This window comes from Mercenaria mercenaria, chromosome 19, assembly GCF_021730395.1.
Source record: "Mercenaria mercenaria strain notata chromosome 19, MADL_Memer_1, whole genome shotgun sequence".
Taxonomy (NCBI): domain Eukaryota; kingdom Metazoa; phylum Mollusca; class Bivalvia; order Venerida; family Veneridae; genus Mercenaria; species Mercenaria mercenaria.
The window spans coordinates 43,115,805-43,143,251 of NC_069379.1; the positions used below are offsets into that span (position 1 = coordinate 43,115,805).

The 27,447-nt window shown below is 34.0% G+C and overlaps 4 protein-coding genes across 4 annotated transcripts in view; 3 read left to right on the forward strand and 1 right to left on the reverse strand.

Annotated features, from left to right (window-relative positions):
- The first annotated feature begins 2,192 nt into the window (after positions 1-2,192).
- On the forward strand, positions 2,193-5,586 carry LOC123542435 (cerebellin-3-like). Its single transcript, XM_045328303.2, has 2 exons — positions 2,193-2,494; positions 3,445-5,586. The coding sequence occupies exons 1-2, from the start codon at positions 2,305-2,307 to the stop codon at positions 3,858-3,860; spliced, it is 606 nt and encodes a 201-aa protein (XP_045184238.2). The 5' UTR covers positions 2,193-2,304; the 3' UTR covers positions 3,861-5,586.
- A 6,820-nt stretch (positions 5,587-12,406) lies between these two features.
- On the forward strand, positions 12,407-13,885 carry LOC123542067 (complement C1q tumor necrosis factor-related protein 6-like). The gene is made up of 2 exons (XM_045327702.2): positions 12,407-12,675; positions 13,453-13,885. Exons 1-2 carry the CDS (start codon positions 12,537-12,539, stop codon positions 13,758-13,760), a joined length of 447 nt encoding a protein of 148 aa, XP_045183637.2. The 5' UTR covers positions 12,407-12,536; the 3' UTR covers positions 13,761-13,885.
- A 5,155-nt stretch (positions 13,886-19,040) lies between these two features.
- On the forward strand, positions 19,041-21,523 carry LOC123542558 (heavy metal-binding protein HIP-like). Its single transcript, XM_045328462.2, has 2 exons — positions 19,041-19,391; positions 20,352-21,523. The coding sequence occupies exons 1-2, from the start codon at positions 19,106-19,108 to the stop codon at positions 20,765-20,767; spliced, it is 702 nt and encodes a 233-aa protein (XP_045184397.2). The 5' UTR covers positions 19,041-19,105; the 3' UTR covers positions 20,768-21,523.
- Positions 21,524-24,334: 2,811 nt separating this feature from the next.
- The window catches only part of LOC123542122 (coronin-1B-like), a 204,828-nt gene continuing 201,715 nt past the window's right edge, over positions 24,335-27,447 (reverse strand). The window contains exon 20 of the transcript XR_008368703.1: positions 24,335-26,678. The gene's annotated coding sequence lies outside the window, so the exon portion shown is untranslated. The remainder of the gene's footprint in view (positions 26,679-27,447) is intronic.

Below are 27,447 nucleotides of genomic sequence, written 5' to 3' on the forward strand. Positions count from 1 at the left end.
TGATTATAATTTCATAAAACTTTCTGAAAAATATGCATTAACGCCGTAAATTTAGCGTTTATTTTTTTATTCGGTATGTAATAAATATAGTGATAATTTGAAACAAGAGCACCGCCTTGCGGGTGCTGACGCTCATCTGATTTTTTTTTTGTATAATAGAAAAATTGTCCTACCCATGATTTTCTAAGTCCAAAAGGGCCATAATTCTTGCAAAAAAGCAGGATGGAGTTATGTTTCTGATATCCATAGTCAGCTTATGATGGTGAACAACTGTTGCAAGTTTTAAAGCAATAGCTTGAACAGTTTAGGAGAAAAGCTGACCTAAACATAAAACTTAACCAATAAATCTGATATTTTCTAAGTCTAAAAGGGGCAATAATTCTTGCAAAAAGCAGGATGGAGTTATGTTTCTTAATGTACAGGGTCAGCTTATAATGGTGAACAAGTGTTGCAAGTTTCAAAGCAATAGCTTTGATAGTTTAGGAGAAAAGTTGACCTAAACATAAAACTTAACCAAGAAATCTGATACTTTCTAAGTATAAAAGGGGCCATAAATCATGCAAAAAGCAAGATGGAGTTATGTTTCTTGCTATACAGGGTCAGCTTATCATGGTGAATAAGTGTTCCAAGTTTCAAAGCAATAGCTTTGATAGTCTAGGAGAAAAGCTGACCTAAACATAAAACCTAACCAGGCAACGCCGACGCCGACGCCGACACCGATCAAGTGATGACAATAACTCATCATATTTTTTTTCAAAAAATCAGATGAGCTAAAAAAAGTTTTATGCAATATAAGATAAGATTTGTGAAATGAAATGTAAAATAAATTTCGTTTTCAGCATCTAAATAAAGGTTATGCAAAAACAATGCTCAACTTCATTCATTAGAAACAAACTATTTTAAAATCGTTATTAAATTTTACTGATCGTCATTCACTTTTAAAACTGCCTGAGGATGGGACTGAGGTGGGTGCATAGAATAACATCGTGATATAGCTCGATATTTGCCTAACATCTTGGGTACGACTTTCAAATTTTATAGCCTTGACCAACCTAACTTCTGATTGCAAGTTCAGTCTAGACTAATGGAAAGATTTGACCTTGAGATATCATTGAATCAATTTTGTCTATACGAAAATAAACGTGATTTTCTTTCTATAAAATATGCATAGCTAATGTATATATTTTTAGATAACGTATTCTAATTAACGAAAAAACGAAATTTCATAAATTAGTAAACTTTTTAAAGTCTAATCAGTTTGAAACTGCACGTTTTCAAGTGTGCTCGAGATATCGTTCCCTTCGTATTTGTTTCTATTTTCTAGTACTCCCAATATGTTTTATACTAAAGCAGACATATACACACACAAAATACTAAAACAAGTCTCTCTTTTTATTAAGCTATGTATTTGCTAAATGAATATATCATTAATTAAATTCTAATTTTATTGACATCTATTTAGATCCGTCAAGAAAGACCCGCCAAGGTTGAATTTTGAAATTCGCCTTCCAATAAGAAATACACTTTCTGATGTTTGTTAAAAATATACGTATTAAAGTGCAGTAAAATCAAATAGTTATGTCATTTCAGTCTTAACCTATGCGGTCAGACAAAATTAATAGCTTTAATATTATGTAAAATATTATGCAATAGACTAGCAAATAAAATCTGTAAAAAGATTCTTTAGTTATGTCAATTCGGTTTTATCCTTTGCCGTCAGACAAATAGGTTTAATGTATAATATGATTTGTAATAGACTAAAAAACCTGTAAAAATATTCTTTGGAACCATAGAAGCAACCAAGCAGTAAAATAGCAGATTCGGTTTGATTGTTTCTGTCCGTTAGAAGTAACGAAATGTGCCACACCTCTCACGCCCCCAGCACCGGCTTAAACGGGAAAGCAAAACATCAACTTCAAATTATTACTGTTGTAAAAGTCTGCCGAGTTCCTCTTCCCTTAAACATAAGGTCCATTCTTGCTTGAAAAAATGTTGTTTAATATATTTTCCTTTACTTTTTCAGTCAGACCATACGTGACTATTAAGCACTTTATATTGAATACGTGAGTGAATACTTGACTAGCTTGTCACTTTTTGTTCCGATCATATGATTTTGACATGCGCTGTTACACCCAGCTTTTGCCTATATATTAATAAATGATGTTAAGGTTTATGCTATTTCAGAACATGGCTGCATTTTGTACTTCGTCTGTGTTTGTGCTTTTTGTTTGTATATTTTCGGTCTCTGCTGAGAACGAGCCGGTTTGTTCCAAATTTTCATATGAGGAACAACTATTAGGGAAAATGCTACAAGTTGAAGCTAAAATGGAACAATGGGACAAAGAGCTAAAACAATTTGAGGAAACTATACTGTCTGTCTTGGAATATCGCGGACAGGAAATGAGAAAATCGATTAATAAGCAGAATAAAAAACTGGAAATATTTACAGAAGAATATAATACAGTACAGGCCGCTTTGGAAAATCTGACAGCAGGTAAGAACTAGTTTATTTAAACATAGTAATTTGACTATAATAGTTACTTCTATTCCACTCGTACAGCTAAGTGCCAATTAATAGTTCAAAAAAGCTATTTCAATAGACTTAAAAGTAGTCCCAATATTTTTGTAGTCACTTCTACATTCTTTTATTTTGCCAGTATTCGCAAATTTGGAACGTTAACACATTTTTGTAGTATATATATATGCTTGACAGTGACAAGACTCGGCACAAGATGGAAGTCTATAAATTAAATAAATAAAATGACTTCACATGCCTTTCCAACAGTATTTAATTACAAAAATACAAACTATATTTCTCAGTCACATATCAAGAGTTGAACGGAAAAATGTCGAACCTCATTTTAATCAAATCATTTGTTTTTGTTTAGAGATTATAAATGTTTCCTGTTCAGTCTGAGATTTATAATCTCTAAACAAAAACAAATGATTTTCACTAGGCGTTTTGTAAACAAAAAGGTTTATTTTCGTAGAAAATTATTGACGTTATCATTAAGAACTTTTCACGCTAACATATATATTGGAAAACTGGTAAAATAAACTTAACAATAAGTCTACATTATCACTATTTGATGAGTTTTGTGTTTTTTATACATGTATCAGACTGCTATATGTTTTTAGTTATGTTTGGCGTTCTCCATTGACTTGCAATTTGTTAATATGATATGCCGCCATAATGACGAATATAATGCTGATGCTGTTTGTTTGATGTAAACCTAAGTTTGAAAGTGTGTTTATTGACGTCATTATACTATTGGGCTATTCTTTATTCAAGAAACTGACTTAATATTTGAAACTCGATTTAGATCATACTTTAAACCATACATTCAAGAACATAAATTTAATTTTGAAAGAATTTTTAAGTAGATATAATAGTCTCCAATTATATATCTTATCCATGTGTTTAATATTTTTCCATTGTTTCAGAGGTTACCCCGATTATTGCATTTAATGCATATCTAAACACTAGCGGGAGCTATCCTGTCGGGCAGATCGTCGTGTTTCCTCATGTTATTTTAAATGAAGGAGATGGGTATAACTCGACAACTGGATATTTTACGGCTCCTGTCGCCGGCCTGTATCACTTCACAGCACACGTATGTAACCTCCACGACCAATATATGGTCTTCTCCATCGTGAAAGGCAACACTACAATAGCGCTTAGTGCAGTATATGAAAACTCTAGCGTCACTTGTGGTTCAGTTAGTGCACCGACTCCAATGGAAGTTGGAGAAAAAGTCTGCGTACAGTCACCGTATGCCGACAGCAGTTTGTTTACTAACTTATACAGATGGCCATCGTTCATGGGTGTTTTAGTGAAAAGGAGCAGACGAAACGAGTGAAGCAAAATAAACAACGCACATTGTATTCATGTTATTAAACAAGAGATTATTCGTACCTGTATGCATACAATGTGCAGTAATGCAAAAACAAAATGTAAATTAAGTTTCCATTCCCCAAAACTCTTTCCTTTTATTTAACTCTTGAATCGTTTATTTCTTTAACAGTTTTGTATATTTTAATTGAGAGAAGTGTTATGGTATTTTAACGTCGTAGAATGGCAAATCAGAGTGCCAAAATAGGTTATTATCTAAAGTGGCTCAACAATCGTCCAGTTTACAGGAAAACGTCGTTCAATTCCTTGGGGTGAGCGATTTTAAATATCTGTATGTTTTGTTTTAAACATAAATTAAAGTAAAGAACTCCTAATGACAATCGGCAATTTACGTTCGAATACGCTTGTTTTCATTTGTGATTTCGGTTGAGATGAAAACCGTTCCTCGTTCAAACTACTTTTATGGCGGAAGAATATCGAAATATCAGACGAAAATACGTAATCAAACGGAAAATGCCGATTGTCATTACGAGTCCACTGCCTTATTGATTTTATTAAGTTTGAAATAGATAAAATGTTTATTCAGTATAGTTTCTGTTAGCAAAAACGTCTCTTCCAAGGGAGATAACCTCGTAAGGCCGACAAACTCTGTACGAAAAACACATTTTAGCCCCACATGAAGTGTTGTGCGTGGAAATACTTGGCAACAATACGGACGTTGAATAAAGGAATGACTTAAATAGAATTAGGGATGGGGTGGAGATTTCCCCTAGTAGTCTTGTATTTTGAGGGTCTGTACTCCAAAAGCTCTTCTCTCTTACAAAAGAGTCACCATTTAATGTTTGATTACTGGGGCACTTGTTAAGATACTGCAAAATTTCTAACTGTGCCATTAAACACAGAATAATTAAACTACCTGGCACTAGCGATCTTGAACTTTGTGGCAACTGACTGCAAAGATAAAAGAAGTTTACTTAGGATTTTTTACCTGAAAAGAATGCCGATGTCACGAAAAGCATCATAGCCAATATGATTCTTCGAACAATCTCAAATATATATTGACGATACATAAAATAAAACTAGAGTCAGCACTGAAATTTGATACCAAGTGCATGTGAAATGACTTAAGTCCTGTGTGCAGTTTTGTGACTCCAAACAATTTTTTTCTAACACACACTTTCCAGAAAACTTGCAAATCCGATTGCGTTCATATGAAGAATAAAACCTTACAGAACATGTATGCTGTATAGTAGACAAATAGCTCTGCTTTATAGTCGTACGGTATCAGGTTAAACATTTTTATATGCCCTTCATGAAGGACTACATGTTGTGGCGAGGGAGCGGTAATTGTCCATAACAACCGTCCACTTACTAACGTATGCACTTCTTATACAATTGTATCAATCTGTGTTAGAATGTTAACGGGTTTCAAGTCTTGGTCAAGTCTGACGAATAGTGTCTTTTGAATACTGGCCCGTGATAAACACTCAATTGGACAAATAGACTATAGTGCCCGCTAAATTGATATTTTACATTACATTACCAAGTTTATACAAAATGTGCATCTTAATAAAAATCATGTCTGAGTCAGCTAGATCGAATCAGCGTCTCCAGAATTCTGGTTCTTGAATTAGTCTTGACTGCAAAAGGTGGAAGTGTCCGCTGAATTAATTGACGTTTATTTCTTATCACTAGACTTACTGTAATGTTTATCTTTAACTATTTTTTTTTTATAAAAAAGCAGCTAGCTTCGATTAGGTATCTTTAGGGATATGATCCTTAAATAAATCCAAATAGCGAAAAACTTACTCCGCCCAGTAACTGCAACATATTTTCTTTGATCTCAGACTGTGTAACTATATATAAGTAAAAACGGATGCAATAAATAAACAAATAAAACCTGTGAAATGATCCTTCCGAAACATATAACGCAACATAGCAAAATAATTGCATATACAGGTTTACGTTCGTATAGAGAGGTTATGGTATGCGCAACACCCTCACACACCGGATATAGCGGAACTCAATCAAAGAAAAAAAACGGAATAACCGAAAGGACCAGAAAATGTAAAAGTATCACCAGAGTTACTACCCTTAAAATAGTCAAATTATTTGCCATTTGAACAGAATATTTGCTACGTGATTTCAACTATGTTTATCAAAATATGCTTCGGTATAAAACCTTAGTCAGGTTCAAAAGCCACCGACTTCGGGACAACATTCGCTTGAAATATGTAAAATTAAAAAATAAAGCATTGACAATAACATTAATATTTGATCACCGATCCCAAGAACACATATACAGAATGTGCTTCACTATAAAATCTAGGTAAAGTTTAATAAAAGGCAAGTTCAGACCAGGTAATCAGAGTTGTTGTCCTTGGATTAGTCGCATTTGGGCGATCGACACTGTCAGTTGAATATATGGCGTAATTGATTTAAGGTAACGGGCATATATGGTGAGTTTGCCACGCTTATGCATTATGATACACCTTGCTTTATGTTTTTAGAAAATGAAAATGAATATATATTCTCCTGGAGACCTCTCCGTTTAAATGAAATTAGTTCTGATGAAATTAAAAAGGTAAATACAGTCAAACCTGTGTTAAAGACCACCATTGAACAGAGACCACATGGTTCTAAAGACCACATGTTTTGTTTCCCACTTTAACATTCACAGTGTATTTTAACCTGTGAATAAAGACCACCTCCCAATAAAGACCACTTTTTGGCTCTCCCAAGGGTGGTCTTTATAGACAAGTTTGACTGTATAGCAATTTCTAATTTTAAAATGCACTTTCTTTTTTCCACCCGGTAAGTTTTATTTTCAATTTTGTACTCTGTTAGGTTTACCTTGCTTGAAGCATTTCAATTAGACAGTCTTTACAAACTGTGATTGTATCATTTTTGAATTTTTTTAAGTTTAATGATATTTATCAGAAATAACATATTCGCAACATGAAATGCAAACACAATGTATATATGAGCCGTGCCATGAGAAAACCAACATAGTGGGTTTGCGACCAGCATGGATCCAGACGAGCCTGCGCATCCGCGCAGTCTGGTCAGGATCCATGCTGTTCGCTTTCAAACCCTATTGCAATTAGAGAAACTGTTTGCGCAGGCTGGTCTGGATCCATGCTGGTCGCAAATTCACTATGTTGGTTTTCTCATGGCGCGGCTCAATTATGTTAACGTTTTATTTTACTTGCAACAACTTTTAGCTGAAATGTGCACTGATGAAACAAAGTATAAATTTCATTTTTATAATTAGACGTGTTTGTTTGTTTGATATTCTGATTCATTTTTTTTTTTCTTAATATGCTGTTTTCGTTTGAATTAAGTTATTTCGATATATGTCTGTCTGCCTGTGTTTACTTTATGCTCACTAGGGAAATACTGAAAGTTATCAGTGATATATTTCTCCATATTACTCAATGAGCCGAGCCATTTTTAAGGAAATATATCCCTCTTTACATCCTTTTGTTGCCTTTAGAATTGCCGGTACCCTATCGTTATCCTACAATTAAAGCTATACACGAGTCATGTACAGCTAGATAATTCTGTACAGAACAAGGTAGCTGTACCAAAGTTTCAAAAGAAGTAATAGTAATGCTCTGGAAATTTTACCTGGTTGCTTGAACTTGCTTTGTGTGTACTTTTTCCACTTTTCATCTGTTAACTGCGGGTTGGAAGATTATACTGGCGAAAGCGCATTAGTTGGTTGTTTTCTTGGTTAATTATCACAAGACATGACCTCAACCTAGGTTTGTTTCCGTTATCAGTTGTGCTCGATTTCGATTTCCTTACATATTTTGTCACGCTTTGCAGCTCCTAGAACATTATTTTCTGGCTATTTTTATGGAAACCATGATAATATTTAATTCTGTAACTTGATTTTACTCTGCCATTTGGTCCAATGACTACGCCAAAGCGCAACTATGTAGCTTTGTTTTTGCTAGTGTAAGAATAAGTTAAAATCCTACTCAACTCCGATAAATTCGTCTTTTCCCGATAGGTAGGCAACACAAGAAGGTGCGAGGAAACAACAGTTTCTTTCTAAGAACATCGTAGAGATGAAATTCAAAAGCAACTACAGAAGCTGCTTTTCTCATTCCAATGATTTCTTGTGGGTTTCAAGGAAAAACAAAAATTGTAGGTTTCGAAACACTTACATATTTATTTACAATGAAATTTACATTAGCTAAAATCAGTTTAAAATGTTTTCGTCTTACCAAATGTTCTGTGCCGAAATTTGACGTTTTTTTATTTTTTCAAGTATGCAAACCGCAGATACCGCTTCCATTCTTAGTCTCTGTATGGCTCCCCTCATGTTTTCAATCATTTCTAATAATCGTCTTGTTGGTTGCGAAGCTAAAAGTAGTCAGCTGTTTTAAAACATATAATGTTAAACATAAATTACGTATTGATAGATCAGATTCTTAAAAGATAGTATGTCCAACACCAAAATATATTTCCCTTTGAAGTCGAATGTTTCGATTACGATGACGCACTATTCAGCTCTTTTCCCTCTACTCTTAATCATCTTTCTCAGTTTATCTGCAGGTATTTTTCCTTTTCTGCTATCCTTCCCACTTAGAATATATTTGCAATCGACGAAAAAGACTAGTAAACAACTATAGAATGTTCCTCGAGTGGAAGTTCTATTTCCCTGCAGTTATCGCCCTCTCCCTCCACCCACATAGACTAGTATAAATCCATAAACAATGACGTAAATTGATTATATATATGCTTAATAAACTTGTATATTTTCACGAATCTCAAATTATATTAGATCAAAAGAAACAGTTCAAATTTTGAGGTATTCGAAGTCAGCGACCGTACCCGCCCAGCCGCGGAAAACCATTCTTTTACGTGATACCCGACTTACGCTTAACGTAACTGTTCACAACTTTTAAACATTAATAAATAATATTTGCTTTAGCACTTGCCAAAAATGAACATCCTCGTGGAAGGCATAGTTCCATGAAATGCCGAAAATACGTTAATCGATAGGTTTAATATATAGTGTTTTCTATACAGGGCTATCACCTTATCACTTCTCAGTGTGTGCTAACAGGTTTATACCCCAGTGGTGGTTTTGCTAATGACAGTTCCAAGGCGACGCCCAGATGTTTGTTTGTGTCTGTGTTACATATACGTTATAGTATGTGTATATATTTTGAGTATAGTTTAGTAATGTATACATCCATGCATACGCTGCTGTAGGCTTTCGTGTTGTTTCCTATTTGATAGGTTTCCCTTTTTATAATTTCTTTTCTCAAGCGTAGCAATGAAAACACCTTTGGGAGAATAATGGCCACGAAAAGCAATGGTCAGCACTATTAATCTTTGTAGGAAATACAAACGCACAGGCCTAGTGCTACGTAAGATAGGCCGCAAGTGCAAGAATACATAAAATTGTTAATCATGCATGATAGTTTGTTAATTTGTAGGGCCCCGTTAAAAGCGTTGTTTCCTGTCAGAGCTCTTTAAACGGAAATGTTTCACTTGCTTGTTTACTAATATACTGACTTCTGTTCTAATTTCACGACTGTTTATATACATTTCGATGAAAAAGCTCAAATATCAAGTTTAAATAGGTGACAATAAAGATCGGCTATTCAAATGCCATGTCACTAAAGAAAGCTAACTGAATGAATCAGTGACATAAACAAGTACCAAACGGAAAAGGATTTTGGTAAGACGTGTGTTTTAGTCATAGAAATTTTCCCACTTCTGATGCTAAGTAAGATACTTGCTTACATACATGAACTTGACCATAACTTGCTAAGTTAAGTAAACATATCGACATAATTTCTTTGAAAGATCAGAAGAATCTTGACGCATGTACACTGCATGTCGGATAATAAGAGTGAACATGTGTTTGTAGTTTTATTTCATTCTTAAAAGTGATACATGTATGTGAGGTACCTACTTACATACCAAAGCTACAATAGTATTTGTTAGCTCAAGGAAGCGGCATAACTCTGCAATGAAGTAAAAGTCAGATTTGCATATCCTTACTTTGCATGTTAGATCATCACAGATAATTCATTCTAACTATTGATTACGAAGATACCTGCGTACGTAAAAAAAAGGTACAGAATTCAAATTTATGAATCGGGAAAGGGTCATATCTTTGTAATACAGCAAACTAAAATTATGGAACATGTGGTCATCACATTGAACAACTTAGTTTCAATAAAGTCCCACTAGTCATTACTAGTCATTACTGATATAACATCTTACAAATAGTTAACAAAGAGTACACGGAAGTCAATGAACAGATGCGTGCAATAGGCCTTCGTATTCTTCAAATAGTCAAAGTCAATCATTTTGTGGAATAGTGAAAATAATTTATGTGTACAGGTGTTTCTTTTAAGTTGGTAGGTGAAAGTGTTTTTGTTCATTTTGGGCATATTTACTTTTTCCTCTTCTTAACAAGCAGTTGACAAATGTGATGATCAAATGAATATTTATTTTAAAAGAATTTAAATCAAATCACCCTCAAGACGGTAGATGGAACCCAGGGTTTCAAAAAACAAACGACTTGAATATCTAACCGGTCTGATACTCAAGCGTATTTACGCTGCTTTTTAAAAACTCGTTCTAACCTACCTATCAGGATATCTAGTGATTCATTTTGAAAATGTTCTCGGAAATAAATTCGTTATTATACGTAAAACATTTTATGCACAGGTAACGAAAAATAAATACAGTAGATACGGTGTTAATTTTGAATCGTTTATACAGAGTTTTTCCTTTTTTGTTTAGATATTTAGTTCTATAACCTTCAGATTATTTCATTCCCTAGATTTTATGCAATCTATAAAAAAAAAAGGTTACCTCTGATATCCCAGAAATATTTATCAACTTTGATACCGATTTTTCGTGCAAAAGTTTGAATTAAGGTACTGTCCAAACCGGTGCATATACTAAATCCAAACCGTTAACTATTTTTCAATTACTTGTATCCAAACCGTTACACAATTGATACGTGATTGACTTACGATTGTATTTTTTCGTAGAAACACCATACTTTCAGTTTAGAGATAGGTGGCATGATATGTGAAAATGTTTCTTCTTTCTTCTTAACTGATTTGTCTGATGAAACAAATACAAGAGTTTTGATAACACCATTTAAAAGTTTCGTTTTCGCTTCTTGATTCCCATAATCTGCAGGTTTTTTCACTTAGTAATTAAAGCTGGAATGATCCTATCTTTTTATATCGAATAACTTTAAACTTAAAATGAAAACTGAAAACGTAATAAATTTTTATGTAAAAATATGTGTTTAATCGTAGAAAATATCATAACTTACGTGATGTTTTTGACATTTTTTGCTCGGGAGAGACCATATTGGATAGATCCAAACACACGGCTACCGGTGCAGCTACCATACAGTGTTAAATGAGTTAGTAAAATAAATATACTTTTCATGACTTCGAAACTAAACAATAAATTTTAAACAACTCCTGAACGAATACCTGAAAATGCAAAATGTAATACTTTCCCTTTATCATCGCTGATAGCTATAGCAAATGTATAGGCCTGCTGTTTCCATATTAATCCATTTTATAAAAGACCATCCGCAAAAATATGACAAAAATGATGTGCCCATGAGATGCATACTTACAGAAAATGAAACGGCAATTATTCCAGTACCTACGCTCAACTTTGTTTTTAATCGTATAAAACTTAGGAGACAATGGTTATCAAAGCATTTGTTAAGATATATTTCATTTCTTCAAGAAGTAGTTGTCAGCTATAAGGGCTCTATGCTAAAATATCACTAGTGTCTACATTTTGATTCAACGGGCTTTCCTAAGCATTCATTAAATGTGTACTAGGGTACATTTAATAAGTATTGTTTATAACCTACACACCGAAGAAGTACATATAAAGAGGTAAGTAAAGACTGAGATTTTCAATCTGGCCCTTACCTCACACATAAGCAATAATGACCCAAAGGCCAGTGTGAAAGTAGGTACCCTTTATTGGTAAATCTATGTTTGGTCCAAAGATTTTGCATAACAAAAAAAGGATATTAGCAAAACTCGATTACATTCGTAAACTCCAGTGAAAAATACTGGTGACTCAGAAAAAAAGTAAGTAGTGTTTTTGTTAAGCTTTAGGAGCCATTGTACTAAACATAGATTTTATTAATATAATTATTTGTCAGCTTGCAAACGTAAACAAAAACCAGTTATTTTCCTTATTCATAGTTTACGTTATACAATATATTTTTGACATTGAATGACTGTGTGGAAAATAGTCTGTTTTTAAAATTTCTTTGATAAAAATCTCAAAATACACAAAGATACCAGACAGTACAAAAGGTTTCATTATTTACATCATCCTATTGCTCATAATTATCTTATAATCTAAAGAGAGTACCTCACCATTGTCTTATGTTTGTAACATTTTGTTCTTTTTATGATTGGTTGATAGTAAACTTTGTATTAGCTACAACATCTTGATTTCAGGTATAATAATGAAAATCGTCCCGTTTTTCTCTCAGTTTTACTGACAACATGAATGCGGTCTCTGTGATACTTTTGTGCGTGATTTACGTCTTCATTCCTTCAGACGCTTTGGAACATGAGCCGACTTGTTCAAGATTTCCATATGAGGAACAGATGTTAGGAAAAGTCATGAAAGTAGAAGCGAAAATGGCACAATGGGACAAAGAGCTGAAACGATTCGAGGAAGTTATTTTTCTGTCTTAGAGCATCGTAGAGAGGAAACAGAAAGACAACTAGAGAAATTTTCTGAGGAAAACAAAAAATTACGTGACGAGATGAAAAATATAACTACAGGTAAGAAAATGTTTTTCAGTATTACAAATTAACTTTATACAGAAAATTCAGTAACTGTTAGGAAATGTATAAAAATAATATTCAACACATTATGAAGATAAACATTAATTTTGTTTTATTTTTTTCGGTAGGACAACGTCGCACCGACACAATTATAGATCAAAAGGTGACTTTCCAGCTTTTTTATGGTTGCGGAAGACCGTTGCCCGAGATTACGTGCATGCATCATTTCATCACGGGCGGACACCTAGTTAGAACCACCGATCTTCCATAAGCGGGCTGGATGGCGTCCTCACACGAAGAATGCAACGCCCCTAAATTGAGGCTCGAATCCACTCTGTTTAGGGACAAGTGACTTCAACAACTTTAAGCAGTCGGCCACGGACGTTTCTAAACGTGAAGTGGAAAGATGATAAGTGAACCTTAAGATATCCTGGTGATATGAGTACTGCATGAAGCTCACCTGCGCGCCATTTTAAAAAGACATGTGTCTTAATTATGTCATATTAGAATTCGTTATTTAGCTGACTAACTAAGCCAAAAGAAATCACCAATGTGCCCCACCGGCGACATTTGAAAGGTTCACCAAACCTTTCCGCTGAAAACATAAGCCGTTATATAACAAGTCCATAGATCAATATATGTTTAATTTAAAGACAAAATGTGCGGACACGTGCTCATCCATGAAAGCATATTTTATGAATACTTTTCGTGAATTTCATGTAGTCAGTTCCAGCTCTTTGAAGAATAATATGTCTTTATATTTCCTTATTACAGAAGGTGAAGCGGGAAATCCAGTTATCGCATTCAACGCATACACAAACGTCAGTGGGAAATACCCTATGGGTCAGGTTGTCATATTTCCGGAAGTCCTGCTAAATGAAGGAGGAGGATACAATTCGATGACCGGACATTTTACTGCACCAGTTGCCGGTCTTTATCTCTTCACAGCTCATGTATGCAATGAAGAAACGAAACCTACGGTAATTTCTATAATGCATGGGAAAATCCAAATTGCTTTGAGCACGGAGTATGAGGACAGAAGTATACGTACATGTAGAGCTGCTATGGCAATTAAATGTTAACTGGTAATTTCTGTTTGTTAAAAAAATCTTGCTTCTTTTAATGGTACTAAAATTTTATTCTGTGCTAACTGATACATTTATGAGTGAGCAGGTTTTTAACCTGATACACAACACAATTATACTGTTTGTTTTCACACATAGTTGTTTTGTTTACATAGATGCTTTGTAGTAATTGTTCATATACTCGAATATGAAATTAAGACAAAGAAATATATATTGTTAAAATGGTTATTTAAATATTTTGAATGTATTGTAAGAATACACTTTACACACTTTGTGGTGATGATTTACGAATATCGATTTGATTTAACTTTTGTACTCGATATGTGATCGAAACCGTAATTTTCTTAGACATTGTCTTCGAATTTGACTGAGGCGATGAAAGATGTAAATAGGGAACAATGGATCGTCTACACCTTCAATACCTGCCTTTGTTGTGGTAGAAATAGGGCTGCTCAAGTGTTGTAGCATATTTATAAGCAAAATGAAGAATAGTATTCATATTATATTGTATTTATTCGCGATTATGTATGAGTGTGTAGATAAGGCGTGAAATATGAAAGTACTTGAACTGCGCGATGATTTCCAAATAATTGACTACGAGAAATATATGTGTTCGGACCTAAAATATGAGTTTGTTTTATTACATTTGCGACAATAACTACGTTCTTAACTATATATTTTTTATTCTATGTAGCCGTTTGCTAATAAACTATCCTAGTTATTTGTTGGTGTTTGTTTCAATAAATAGTCAAAACAACGACTCAAGTCATAGATGGATTTTTATCCAATGGTAATTATGACGAAAAATGACACACACTGACGTCAGAGAATTCTGGTTGATAGCAAGCAAAAGATTATTAAAAAAATATTAACGTGTTTTACAATGAAACGATCGTATGATTTTTACACTTAAATAATTTAACTTGTGTCTAGCAACATTAACTGATAATTTCAATTGTAATACCTTTTAATATATACGAAGTTTATTAAGCTGAATTCTCCTTCCAATAGACAGTTTATGAACTTCTAAAGAGCACTAAGCGCTAAACAGCAAACACATTAAGTGACACCAGTGGTGTTTGCTCTGAATGTGCATGTGTGCATGATGATTATGTAAAAAATATCACGAAGGATATGATTGTGCTCATCACACACATCTGACCTGGCCCTCTTGACCTTAAATGGTTTTGGATGGTTTTAATGTCACATCAACATTATCATAGGTCATATTGCAATTGTCCAGCTTTTCTTGGTAGATAATGAGTCCAAGGGGACTGAATCCCGTGCATTATTTCAGACACGAGAGTGCACTAGGTAAGAACCCAAACACCTACGCAATGATCTCCCTTTAACGTAAAGGGTCTTCTGTCTGCACATCAGCTATTCAACAGCCTTGTCAGTTGAATGAATAGAAGACGGAAAATCGGGGGCATAACCTTGTTAAAATACAAAATAGAATTATTGATCCTGTACAATGCATGTCAGATCATCACAGTGGACATGTGTGTATTCCCATCAGTGGGTATAGAAATACCAACTTACATATATAAAAAAATATTTCTCAGTCGAAAAAGGGGCATAATTTCGTAAAAATGCAAAGTAGAGTTATGGAACTTGTGCATTGCATTTTAAATCATCACAGCAACAATTGTATGAAGTTTCAATCAATTCACATTAGTTGGTAATGAGCTACCAGCTTATGGAACCTATGCAATGTAAGTCAAGTTTGTTACTGAGATACAAGCTTATTTACAAAAACTTAGCCAAACTGGGACGCCGATGCGGACTCCCGCCCCGACGAATGGGCGAGTGCAATAGCTCTATATATTCTTTGGATAGCCAAGCTAAATACAACACACATCCAACTATTTAGATAAAGTGGTCTTAATGCCTATTCCTTGCCTAAAATTCAATGGTAAAAAGGCCATAATTTATATTAAATAATAATTCCAGATATCATGCATCTGTTGTTATGAGATTTAATGCAATTCCATAGGGTAAAATGCTGAAAATCAATCCGAAAAATACTCAAAACAAGATTTACATGTCTTAGATATCAAAGAACAATAAATTCCAACAGAAACCATTCAGCCTAAACGAGTTTACTGATTAGACCTATAAAATATAATTCAAATTCCATCAATATTTTGGGACTTGCGATCCAAACAAACCCAGAAATGACCCAGAATAACTGTATTCTTTAGCGCTTCTATGACAGTAATTATACACGATTTGCGTCAAATAATCGATTTAATTTTTGTTTGGTTTAAGATCACACCGACACAATTATAGGTCATATGGCGACTTTCCAGCTTTGATGGTGCAGGAAGACCCCATGTGCCCCTAAGTGCATTATTTTATCACGAGCGGGCACCTGGGTAAAACCACTGACATTCCGTAAGCCAGCTGGATGGCTTCCTCACATGAAGAATTCAACGCCCCGGGTGTGGCTTGAACCCACATCGATGACAGGCAAGTAATTTTAGTCAGCGACTAATTTAATGTTACATTATGTACAGTACTTAATGTATTTTGTTAAGTTTAACCCATACTTCGTTTCTTCAGTGTAAGTTATTTATCTATGTCTTTAAATTATACACTTAAGAGATTAACACAACGAGTTAGTAGATGAAGTTGTGAAAATATTAATTCTCGAAGGGCTTGTAATAACTGCCTGTCATCTTGTAGTAAAATTGTACTATATTTGCGTTATCAAAACAATTTTGTGTTTGTGAGGGTGGTGGGGGAGATGGTGGGCGGAGAGTCGGTCATAAGTTTGTGGTGGGTATTTAATGGGATGCGCATAATTCCGATAGAATCAATCAACCGGAAAATGCCAATGGCATTATTTTTAACCTTCCAACAATATGTCAAACAGAATCAATATATATATGCCCACATATAATGAGACGTAAAGTACCTGTACTGACTAGAGTTACTGGCCAACATGAACTACTAGAATTATACAAACATCTACATCTAAATCTACGGGGATACTCCCAACAATCAATTTCTGATCATAACTGGGAGGTCGGGGCAGTTGTTAAAAACATGTTGCTATGTTACATGATACATAATATGCCTGCGTTAAGAGAGTAAGAGCAGTAATATGTACAGCTTTGTTAAAAATAAAAACAGGATGATGACATTAATACATATGCGAGTCTAGGTCAGATGTGAAGCACTGAAGGTTCACACTGTCCTTGATGTTATAAGGCAAGGCGTTCCAGTATCTGATCGTGAGGGGGGAAAAGGAGTTCATATGATATTGTGTTCTTGAAGATGGAATGATAAAGTTTAAATTTCTAGAGGCTGTCAGGTGGTTATGATCTACAGGGACGAGGTTGTGTGATATTTTATAAAACATAATTAAAGATGCATGTATTCTTCTCTGTTCTAATGTCTGCCATTTCCATATTTCCAACACATTGTAAAAACGATTATTAGTCTAAAACCAGCATTAGAAACAGTACAGTTGCATAAAATTACTTGAACCTGATAAAACTACGAAGAAATGACAAAAGAAACTGACAAAACTTACGAATTGACTAACTGTATATATTCTTTTACTATATTGCTTTTGTAATTAACATGCATTTCCTGTATTTAAATCATACTGATAAAGGAATATTCCAAGAACAATTAAAAAATACTAATATGCCAAACCAGATATTTAAAGGAGGTCGAAAGTTCGCTATTTGTACAACTGTAACTGGTTCTAATGTAGTGTATAAACAGTCATTTTATGCCAGCATAGCTTGTGAAAGATAAAGATTTAAAATATCAAGTGCTGCATTCCTTCGTTTATCTAAGTAAACTAAATTCAATGCAAAAATAATGCATCATGTTTAACAGAGCATTTATCTGTACACTCACTTGCAGATATTTTCTTTGTCTTACTGCAGTCGAAGTTTTACAAATTGGTGAACGGGCAAATGATCTCAAGCCAGCGATTGTACCCGCCATGGTCATGGAGACTCGTACTTTAACGTGATGCCCTGATTTATATTAACGTTCCTTTTAACTTTAACAGCCATAGTTTTTCTATATTTCAATGTGTTATTAAAATGAAGGTATTTGGAAACTAAACACTAAATTTTGAATAACTCCTGAACGAATACCTAAAATACAAAATATTATACTTTCCTTTATACACATTGATATATATAGTAAGTATAAAAGCCTGCTATAACAGTATTGTTAACTGGTTTTATAAAGATAATCCGCAAATATATTACAAGTATCCTGTTGTGCCCGTGAGAATAAAGCGCATGTTCTAACTGCATACAGATAATGAAACAACAATTATTCCAATATCTTCGTTCACCTTTGTCCTTAATCATATAAGTTAAGACAATATGTAAAATGTTTTGCCATTTTCTTGAAGTTACGATCACCTAAAAACGATACCTAGTGTCTACTTTAGGATCCGACAAGTAGTCCTTAGCCTACAATGCATGTGTATTAGTGTACTCAAATAAGTATGGTTTAATGATAAAATAGAAAAATGTGGAAACTTCACAGGTCGCTCAACACGACAAAAACGAAAATGTTGCAGGCTCGGTTTGATTGATAAACACACCGAAGAATGTTGATATAAAGAGGTTAATAAACGAATTAGATGTTCAGTCAGATACTAATCTCATACCTAAGCAACAGAGACCCGACGACCGGTTTGAAAGTTAGTACAGTTGGTAGGAAAACCTTCTCCAGATTTATTTCTGATAGACCAGGAGAGATATAGAGTGATATTCTGTGCATACACATTTTCATAACTTCCCCGGTACCTCTCTTTGGTTTGAAGATTTTGCATAGCAAAAAAAGGATATTAGCAAAACTCGAGTACTTTTGAAAACTCCGGTGAAAAAAAAAAGATGACTAAGAATAAAAGGTAAGTAGTGTTTTTGTTAAGCTTTAGGAGCCATTGTACTTTTATGAATATCTCTTTTGTTGTCAGCTTGCAAACGTAAACAAAAACCAGTTATTTTCCTTATTTACTGTTTAACTTGGACAACATATTTTTGATATTGAATCACTGTGCGGTAAATAGTCTGTAGATAAAAATCTCAAAATACACAAAGATCCCAAACAAAAAAAAAATACAAAATGTTTTATTATTTACAACATCATATTGCTTACATCTCACTGCCTCATAATTATCTTATTATCTAAAGTGAATACCTCACAATTATTGTCTGATGTTTGTAACATTTTGTTCTTCTTATGATTGGTTGATAGTAAATATGACTGGTTGATAGTAAACTTTGTATAAGCTACAACATCCTGATTTCAGGTATAATAATGAAAATAGTCCCGTTTTTTCTCACTATTTTACTGACAACATGAATACGGTCTCTGTGATAATTATGTGCGTGATTTACGTCTTACTTCCTACAGACGCTTTGGAAAATGAGCAGACTTGTTCCAGATTTCCATATGAGGAACAGATGTTAGGAAAAGTCATGAAAGTTGAAGCGAAAATGGAACAATGGGACAAAGAGATGAAAAGATTCGAGGAAGTTATCTTATCTGTCTTAGAGCATCGTAGAGAGGAAACAGAAAGACAACTGGAGAAATTTTCTGAGGAAAACAAAAAACTACGCGACGAAATAAAAAACAAAACTAAAGGTAAGAACATGATTTCATCTTATAAAGAAAAAAATGAGTCAATTAAGAAATTAAAACACAAATATATGTTTAGTGGAAAGATAAAGTGTACCTCAATATATACAGATGATGTACCTATTGTATGTAGTTGATTTGCGCGTCATTTTAAAAGACATTTGTCTTAGTTGTGTTATGTTAGAATTTGTAGTTTTGTTAATAAAGTCCATGCTGTGACAAAGAAACCACGATTGTGTTCTGCGCAGGGTTTGAACGAACCCGTGACACTTGGAACAAGCCCCGACAACGTATCTAATAAATAGATCCCCTTTTAGAGTATTCCGGTCATAAAAGATCAAAGGGGAACAACTGTGAATTAAACAATAAATTGAATCCAACATTAAAACAGCGGTCAGAAGTGAAAGAAAAATAAATACGAGGTACTTTTCCCAACTGATCAAGCAGAACAAGTATGACCTGCATTTGTTTTAAACTTTTTGTGTTCGATGTACAATGTGCACACCTTTCTCATGGGTAATACTTTTTTTTATTTTGTGCCGAGTCCCTGCTAGAAAGTTTATTAGTACATCAATTTTTCTTATTTAAAAAATTGCAAGAATTTCATTCAAGTAATTTTACAACTTTGCCTAACATATTTAAGTTTGGCATTTGAGCTAATTTCTTTCAATTTGGTTTACACCAAGTTCGATATAAAATATAACATGTATATATATTATTGGGAAAACCTGTCAATACACGAGCTGTCCATTTTGCTCCAGATATTTTTAGAATGTCTTTTTATATATTTCTGTATTTACTTGGAGAGGAGGAAAAATATAAATATATTAAGCAAGTTGGTGCACTTAGCTATCATTTTGTTGATATTGATATTGACAATATTGCATTTTTCTCTAAGATTTCATAATTTCACGTACCCAGTCTCACACTTTAAATCAATAGCATAATATTCAAATTAATTTACAGATGAAGACTCGGGAAATCCAGTTATCGCATTCAATGCATACACAAATGTCAGTGGAAATTACCATATGAGCCAGGTTGTCATATTTCATCATGTCCTGCTAAATGAAGGAGGAGGATATAATGAGACAACTGGAAAGTTTACTGCACCAGTCGCTGGTCTTTATCACTTCACAGTTCATGTATGCAATCAGTTAAAGAAACCTACTGTATTTTCTATTATGCATGGAACAAACACAATTGCTGTTAGCACAGAATATGAGGATAGCCATAGCAGCTGCAGTTCCCTCAGTGCACCGGTTATAATGGAAGCTATGGAGCAAGTGTACGTTACGTCTTCGTTAAGCGAAAACTACATAATGTTTAATATACATCGCTGGCCATCGTTTATGGGTGTTTTAGTGCAGCGTCGTCAATAAGACAGTGACCAACTTTCTTGAAAGATTCTATTACTAAATATTTGATTTTAATCCAGATATTTCTACCTAAAACTATTTGTACACGTACAGCTGCTATCACAATTAAATATTAATTAGTAAAGTATGTTTATTAAAAACTCTTTTAATGTTATTAAATATTCTGTGTTAACTTATACATTTATAAGTGTGCAGGGTTTTGAACTGATATACACAAAACAGTTGTACTGTTTGGTTTGGCACACAATTACTTTGTTTACACAGATGCTTTTAGTAATTGTTTATATACTCACATCTGAAACTAAGGTAAAGAAGTTTATATTGTAAGAATGGTTGTTTAAATGTTTTGAATGTATTGTTAGAATACACTTTATAGATATCGATTTGAAATAACTTTTGTACTCGATCTGTATTCAATTCCGTACTTTTGTTAGACAATGTTTTGTTATTTCGCTGACTCTATAAGATATACATGTAAACGTGAAAAGTGACAATGGATCGTCTACACCTTTACGAGTGTGCAAGGTTGTGACCTGATACACACAATACAGTGATACTATTTGCTTACGCATTTGTTTACGCACATAACTGTTTTGTTTAAATATGTGAAGTGCAATGTACCTAATAGTATGTAATTTAACACATTAAACTGTCACATGCATTTTCACTTTCATACAACTCTGTCCTTCGTCATAACTCTTCTGCAATTGTGTTGTGTCTTGGTACTGTATTATAAGCTTCATTAAACTTAATTGTTTACATGCCTTTGTGAAATTAAACCGCTTTTAAAGCGACAAGACCCAACGTAAACACATGTAACATTTTACTTATCAGTATAACTTTATGCTTGTTCTTTATCTTGTAATACATTTATTTTGTAAAAGTAATTTGCATAAAAGCTAGTTGAGAACATTACTTTCACTAATGTAGGCAGAGCTTGTGGTCCCACCATGTAAACATGTTTGGAAAATATACATTTATTAATTTATGGATTATATGCAAGAAAATATGATTTAACTAAATATACAGTTTCTGGACTTTGGTCCTTAAAGGAATTGAAGTAATGTTTTCTGAAATCACAATTTTGTCACTTTATGAGTGTGATATACCGCTAATCGATAATACAGTCAAACTTGGTTCGCTGAAACGCGAGGAGACCGGAAAAATATTGTTCGAGTTATCAGCAGTTCGAGCCATCGACACTCGCATTATAGGACCTGGCGATGAGTTTGAGCAAGGGGTTGTGTCCGAATTATCGGAGTTCGAGAGAACGAAGTTTATATGTATTCGCTATGGGTAAGGTCTGGTAATATTTGCAAACAAACACACAAATTCAATACTCTCGTGAATATTAAAAATGATTAACTACAAAAGTATAAAGAATAAGGAAACATAAGTCTTTGACGACGCAAAATTACACACCAAACTGACATATAAGTGATGCAAAATTCAATAATTAACATAACAAATGACGTTAATACAAATGTAAATTAACTCTGTATACGATAATGTAATTAAGAAACGACTCCAACAAAGTAGATATTTTCTTACCTATGGACAGTATTAATGTTCTCAGGAGGACCTAACTCTATTTAGATAAGACTTTTAAATGTTCCGAGTAGTGTGATGCGCTTTAAATGTTTGTGTATAGTGAATATTCAAAAAAAGAGGAAATGATGCCCTGAACACTCCGATCTAACCTGGGCCATTTGACCTTAAATATTTTGGTTGGGTTTAACTTCACATCTATATATTTACTGTAGGCCATGTTGCGACTTTCAAACTTCCGACAGCGGAGGGTGTCCAGTTGCTTCTCCATGCAGTATTAAATTACAAAAAGGCACCGGGACAGGTTCATCGATTTTCCACTGGCAAGCTATATGTATTCCTGCAACCTATGCAAGGTTTTGAATACACAGCGGTAGCGGCAAGTGATTAGAAGTCAGCGACATTAACCACTCAGTCACGGAGTTCCCTATGGACATTAAACATATGCCATATCCTGTAAATGAAATCTTACAATTCTGTTTAGTACGAAAAACATTCATCATATTAGCGGTAGTTATGCAGAACAACTTGCATAATCTTGAGAGGATGCTTTAGACCAAGTTTGGCGACCATTTTGAGCGCATTTTCGAGTAGAATTTTAACTTTTGGAATGTAGTCTACACGAAAACACGACGATTGTAACGATGGCAAGCTTTGAACATCAAAATATATGGGTTATGAAGCAATTCCATCGGGTAAAAAGTGCATCAAAACTTGCTGAAATCTGGACGTGATCGCCGAAGTGGATACCGATTCTAGTAGGCTATCTCTCCATTTACTTTGCATAGTCAATGTAAAAATAATTCAACTGTAAAACACTGAAATGGACAAAGAAGTCTTGTTTTGATATCTGTCCTCTGGCCTGTTTCGTCGGACCCTTAAGGGTGTTTCTGTTGTTGCTTTGTCTTCCGAAAAGACATCGAGTACATACGTTTTTGGTTCTTAAGGTTTGCTTTTTATATATCTAAACACAAGCATTTTTGTGTTTAACATGCCATGCCTTTTTGTTTCCACTACGTGTGTTAGAGATTCACCTGACGGGGATTGCTTTTATTTACACTGTCCCGTACCGTATCTTCGGAACATGGTAGGGTAAGAGTGAGGTTGGGTGCGCACCATAAACCGGTTTAAGCTTCCCAGTGCAGTTTTTGCCATTGACTGTTCCAAGGCGGTGCCCCACTGTGTTCCTTTGTTTGTTCGTTTTGTCCTGTGTGTGTTTGTGAGTGGTGTACACACCTACGTGCTGTGGGTTTCGTTTTGCGGAGGCTGCGTTTTTTTTTTTTTTTTGGTACGTGGCATTTCCTATTTGATATTTGTCTTTGCTTTTTGGTTACTGAACCTTCCAAAAGATTCGCACCGACACAATGTAAGATCATACGACGACCTTCCATCTTTGAAGAGAAATACAAGTATTTCGTACAAAATGAGTTGCAAATACTCTCTGAATATTTAATTGACTAAACGTAACAGCGTTAACTGTACTTAATGTATTTGGTTAAGTTTAGACCACAATTTGTACAGTGTAAGACAGGTTTTAATCTGTTTTTAATCTATACTGGGAAGGAACTGACTGAATTGTTTAACAGATGAAGCTGTGAATTCAATTCATTCAAGAAAGGCCTAAAGTGTCAAACAGTCACCTTTAAATATAGCTGTATTACACCTGTATTATCAAAACGATTTTCATGGTTTTACTGCGGAGATGTAGGTCACTGTGTTGTGTGTATGTTGTGGGGAGGGGTCTTAAGAGCGGGAGCATAGCCAACACGGCCAAAAATCATGCGAAAAATGCCAATGACAAGCGAAACAAGCTTTGGTTCGTAACCTTCCAACAATGATTGGTTGAAATCTATATAATTTTTAGTGACGAAAAACAATGTAATGGACGGGCAGACTGACAGACAAAATCAGTGCATCTACCCGCATATCGGAAGACGTTACTATTGAAGATTTGTACCGACTTACGTTCCTGTCAACATGAATGTTTAAAATATATATCAACATGATTCAAGAGCATTTTTAAAACGTTTATTCTTCTAAAACCATCAACAGAGGCATTGAAGCTGCATAAATTTAAGGAGAAATTGTTGTTATACATACTAAAGGAAACAACGTTTATCTGAAAAACTACGAACAACTGACAAATTTACGTACAACTGACGAAAGTATGTAGAACTGACAAACGTATATGGAATTGTCAAAATTTTGTGAAACTGACAAAACTTACGGATTTCTTGGAATGTTCTCTAATTCCCTGTGTTTTTACTACACTATTTTTGTATTTTACACGCATATTTCCTGTATCTATGTAGTCATAAGTAAATATTCCAAGCAACAATTAAACTATTCTAGTATGCCAAACAAAATATATTAGCGAGGCTATAATTGACTCGAGTGGTAAAATATTTGTAAAAGGTAACTTATGACAAAAATAGCACTTTCACAAATATTTTGTTTCATGAATACGGGAAGTTGAGGAAAATATCAAGACTAAATCCCTCCCAAATATTTCTGATTTTACACTATATAACTGAAAACATTCGAAGCTGCATTCGTTCATCTATTTTAGTAATAAAACACAAAGCACCAAAAGCATGATATATTACAGAGCATTGCGTTTTAAACATTTATACACTGAACGCTCACGTGCAGATATTCTAGGTGTTTTACAGCAGTTGAAGTTTTACAAAAATTCGAAAAAGACAAAATGAGCGTGCAGCACATATTTCAACACAACGCAAAACGTGCATCTTTCTTTTCAAGACTAAATTTCCTGCATTAAGTTTTTCTTAAATCCCTAAGAAATGACATTTTTAATTTAGTTTTAAAACGGAATATATAATTATGTCCTGTAAGAACTGCAACAATTATTTGGATCAATAGTGTATATTCGTTTGTTTGTTCTGGGTTTATCAACCGCATTTCAGTTCTGTAACAGCAAGGAGTTAACTAACCTTACCAGAATTCCTGGATTCTGTACCAGTACAAACCTGTTCTCCTTAACAGAAAACTTCCCAACATGCATGAATCAGATGTGGTGGACGAATGATTTTAGACGCAGGACAGAGAACTTACGCCTGTAGTGTGGCCGGTGATGCTTAATGTTGTTGCTGTTGATACCATCTGTACAAAGTCTTATTTTCTAATCAAGGCAATAAGTAACTCGATTAATTAATGTTAAAAAGCAAGGAAGTCACGATTCATAGTTTTGTATCAACATTAAATCGTGCTTTTAAAGGAGCTGATAATATCACAAATAGTGTTAATAACTTATAATGTAGTCTGGACTATCATTTATCAACGTTCTAAAAACGAACATTAGACCTTTACAATAATACCAAATAAAATCAAGAAGTAGTTTTGAAAATTGTCACCTATAGGGTCCACTTACTTTCATTGAAATCAGCACCCTATTGAAACGTTGTCATTTCTATGACAAAATCAACAATTTTGACATTTTAGTATTTTCATTTCCCAAGTAATGGTACAGAACTTGTCTGACCCAAATGTATTCTGAGGCTGATTAGGATTTGAGAATATGAGCAGTTTACTAAACTTAAATACATTAAAGATTGACAACATCTACTCTAATTCCCGATTGTAATATTCAACAAATACATATACAGACCTAAAGTATAAACTAGATCATTTCTTAATGTTTAACAAAACATATTTCTACAAGGTATACACATGTTACGATAAATGAAACGAATTCTGAACACTTAACTATATAACAGAATAACAGACATGGGTTTTTTATACAGAAAAGGTTATTTTGATATGACTTTATACTGGAGCAAGCAATGTACATGTAGGTTTTAAGTAACTCACTAGACAATACAAGTATTTGGTTTTAAGTAACTCGCTACACAAGACATGTTTTGCTTTTAAAGTAACTCACTAGATAAAACAAGTATTTGGTTTTAAGTAACTCGCTACACAAGACATGTATTGCTTTTAAAGTAACTCATTACATAATACATGTATTGGGTTTTAAGTAACTCGCTACACAATACATGTATTGGTTTTAAAGTAACTCATTACATAATACATGTATTGGTTTTAAAGTAACTCACTACACAATACATGTATTGGATTTTAAGTAACCCACTAGACAATACAAGTATTAGTTTTAAAGTAACTCACTACACAATACATGTATTGGATTTTAAGTAACTCACTAGACAATACAAGTATTGGGTTTTAAGTAACTCGCTACATAAGACATGTATTGGTTTTAAAGAAACTCACTAGACAATACAAGTATTGGGTTTTAAGTAACTCGCTACACAAGACATGTATTGGTTTTAAAGTAACTCACTACATAAAACATGTATCGGGTTTAAAGTAACTCACTAGATAATACCTGTATTGGGTTTAAAGTAACTCACTAGACAAAGGAGATTTCGAGACTGAATCAAAGAGGAAGATCTCATCGACTTTGTATCTTCTATGAGCCCGGTTGGTAAGAGGACTCTACATACAAAGCAGTGAATCTATACTCAAAGAAGTGGTCCATGAACTCACTAAAACATTGTTAACACAATTTGCATGTTTAACAATTGGAGTATTGACGATGTTACTCACTACAGACCTGGAGCAGTATTCTGCGCATGTCCTGAAGTGATTACCAATCGGAGCGCGCACAACAAAAATACGCAAATCACTGCAAGTCCGCACACATTTAGTGTGTAATAGGCAAATTATACTGGACTAAAGATTAGGACTAGGATTACCGTGGTAACAAAATATATACATTAAAGATACCTATCATTCAAATTACTTGAATCCGGTATACACCGGAATCTGTAATTTATCACAGGTGCTCCATGTCTTAATTTTAGTTTAGTCACAGGCGATTATTAATGGGCCGTGTACATTAAGTTTTGAAGATATTAGCATGCCTTTACCACCCCAACATTAAGCCAAGCTCTTTTTCTGACATTTTACATTCATACAATTCTAGAAAAAAGTTCTTCTCGTCATGAAAGAAAGCCAATGATAATATTTTCTCCAACTTTTGTCAGATTCATCTAGATTTTATTTCCTTATAATTTCTGAATCTTTTCTAAATTCCCTAATCCCTTTATTTTCCCTAAAGGAATTTTTTATTCCGCTTTCTCTCCCATTTTCAC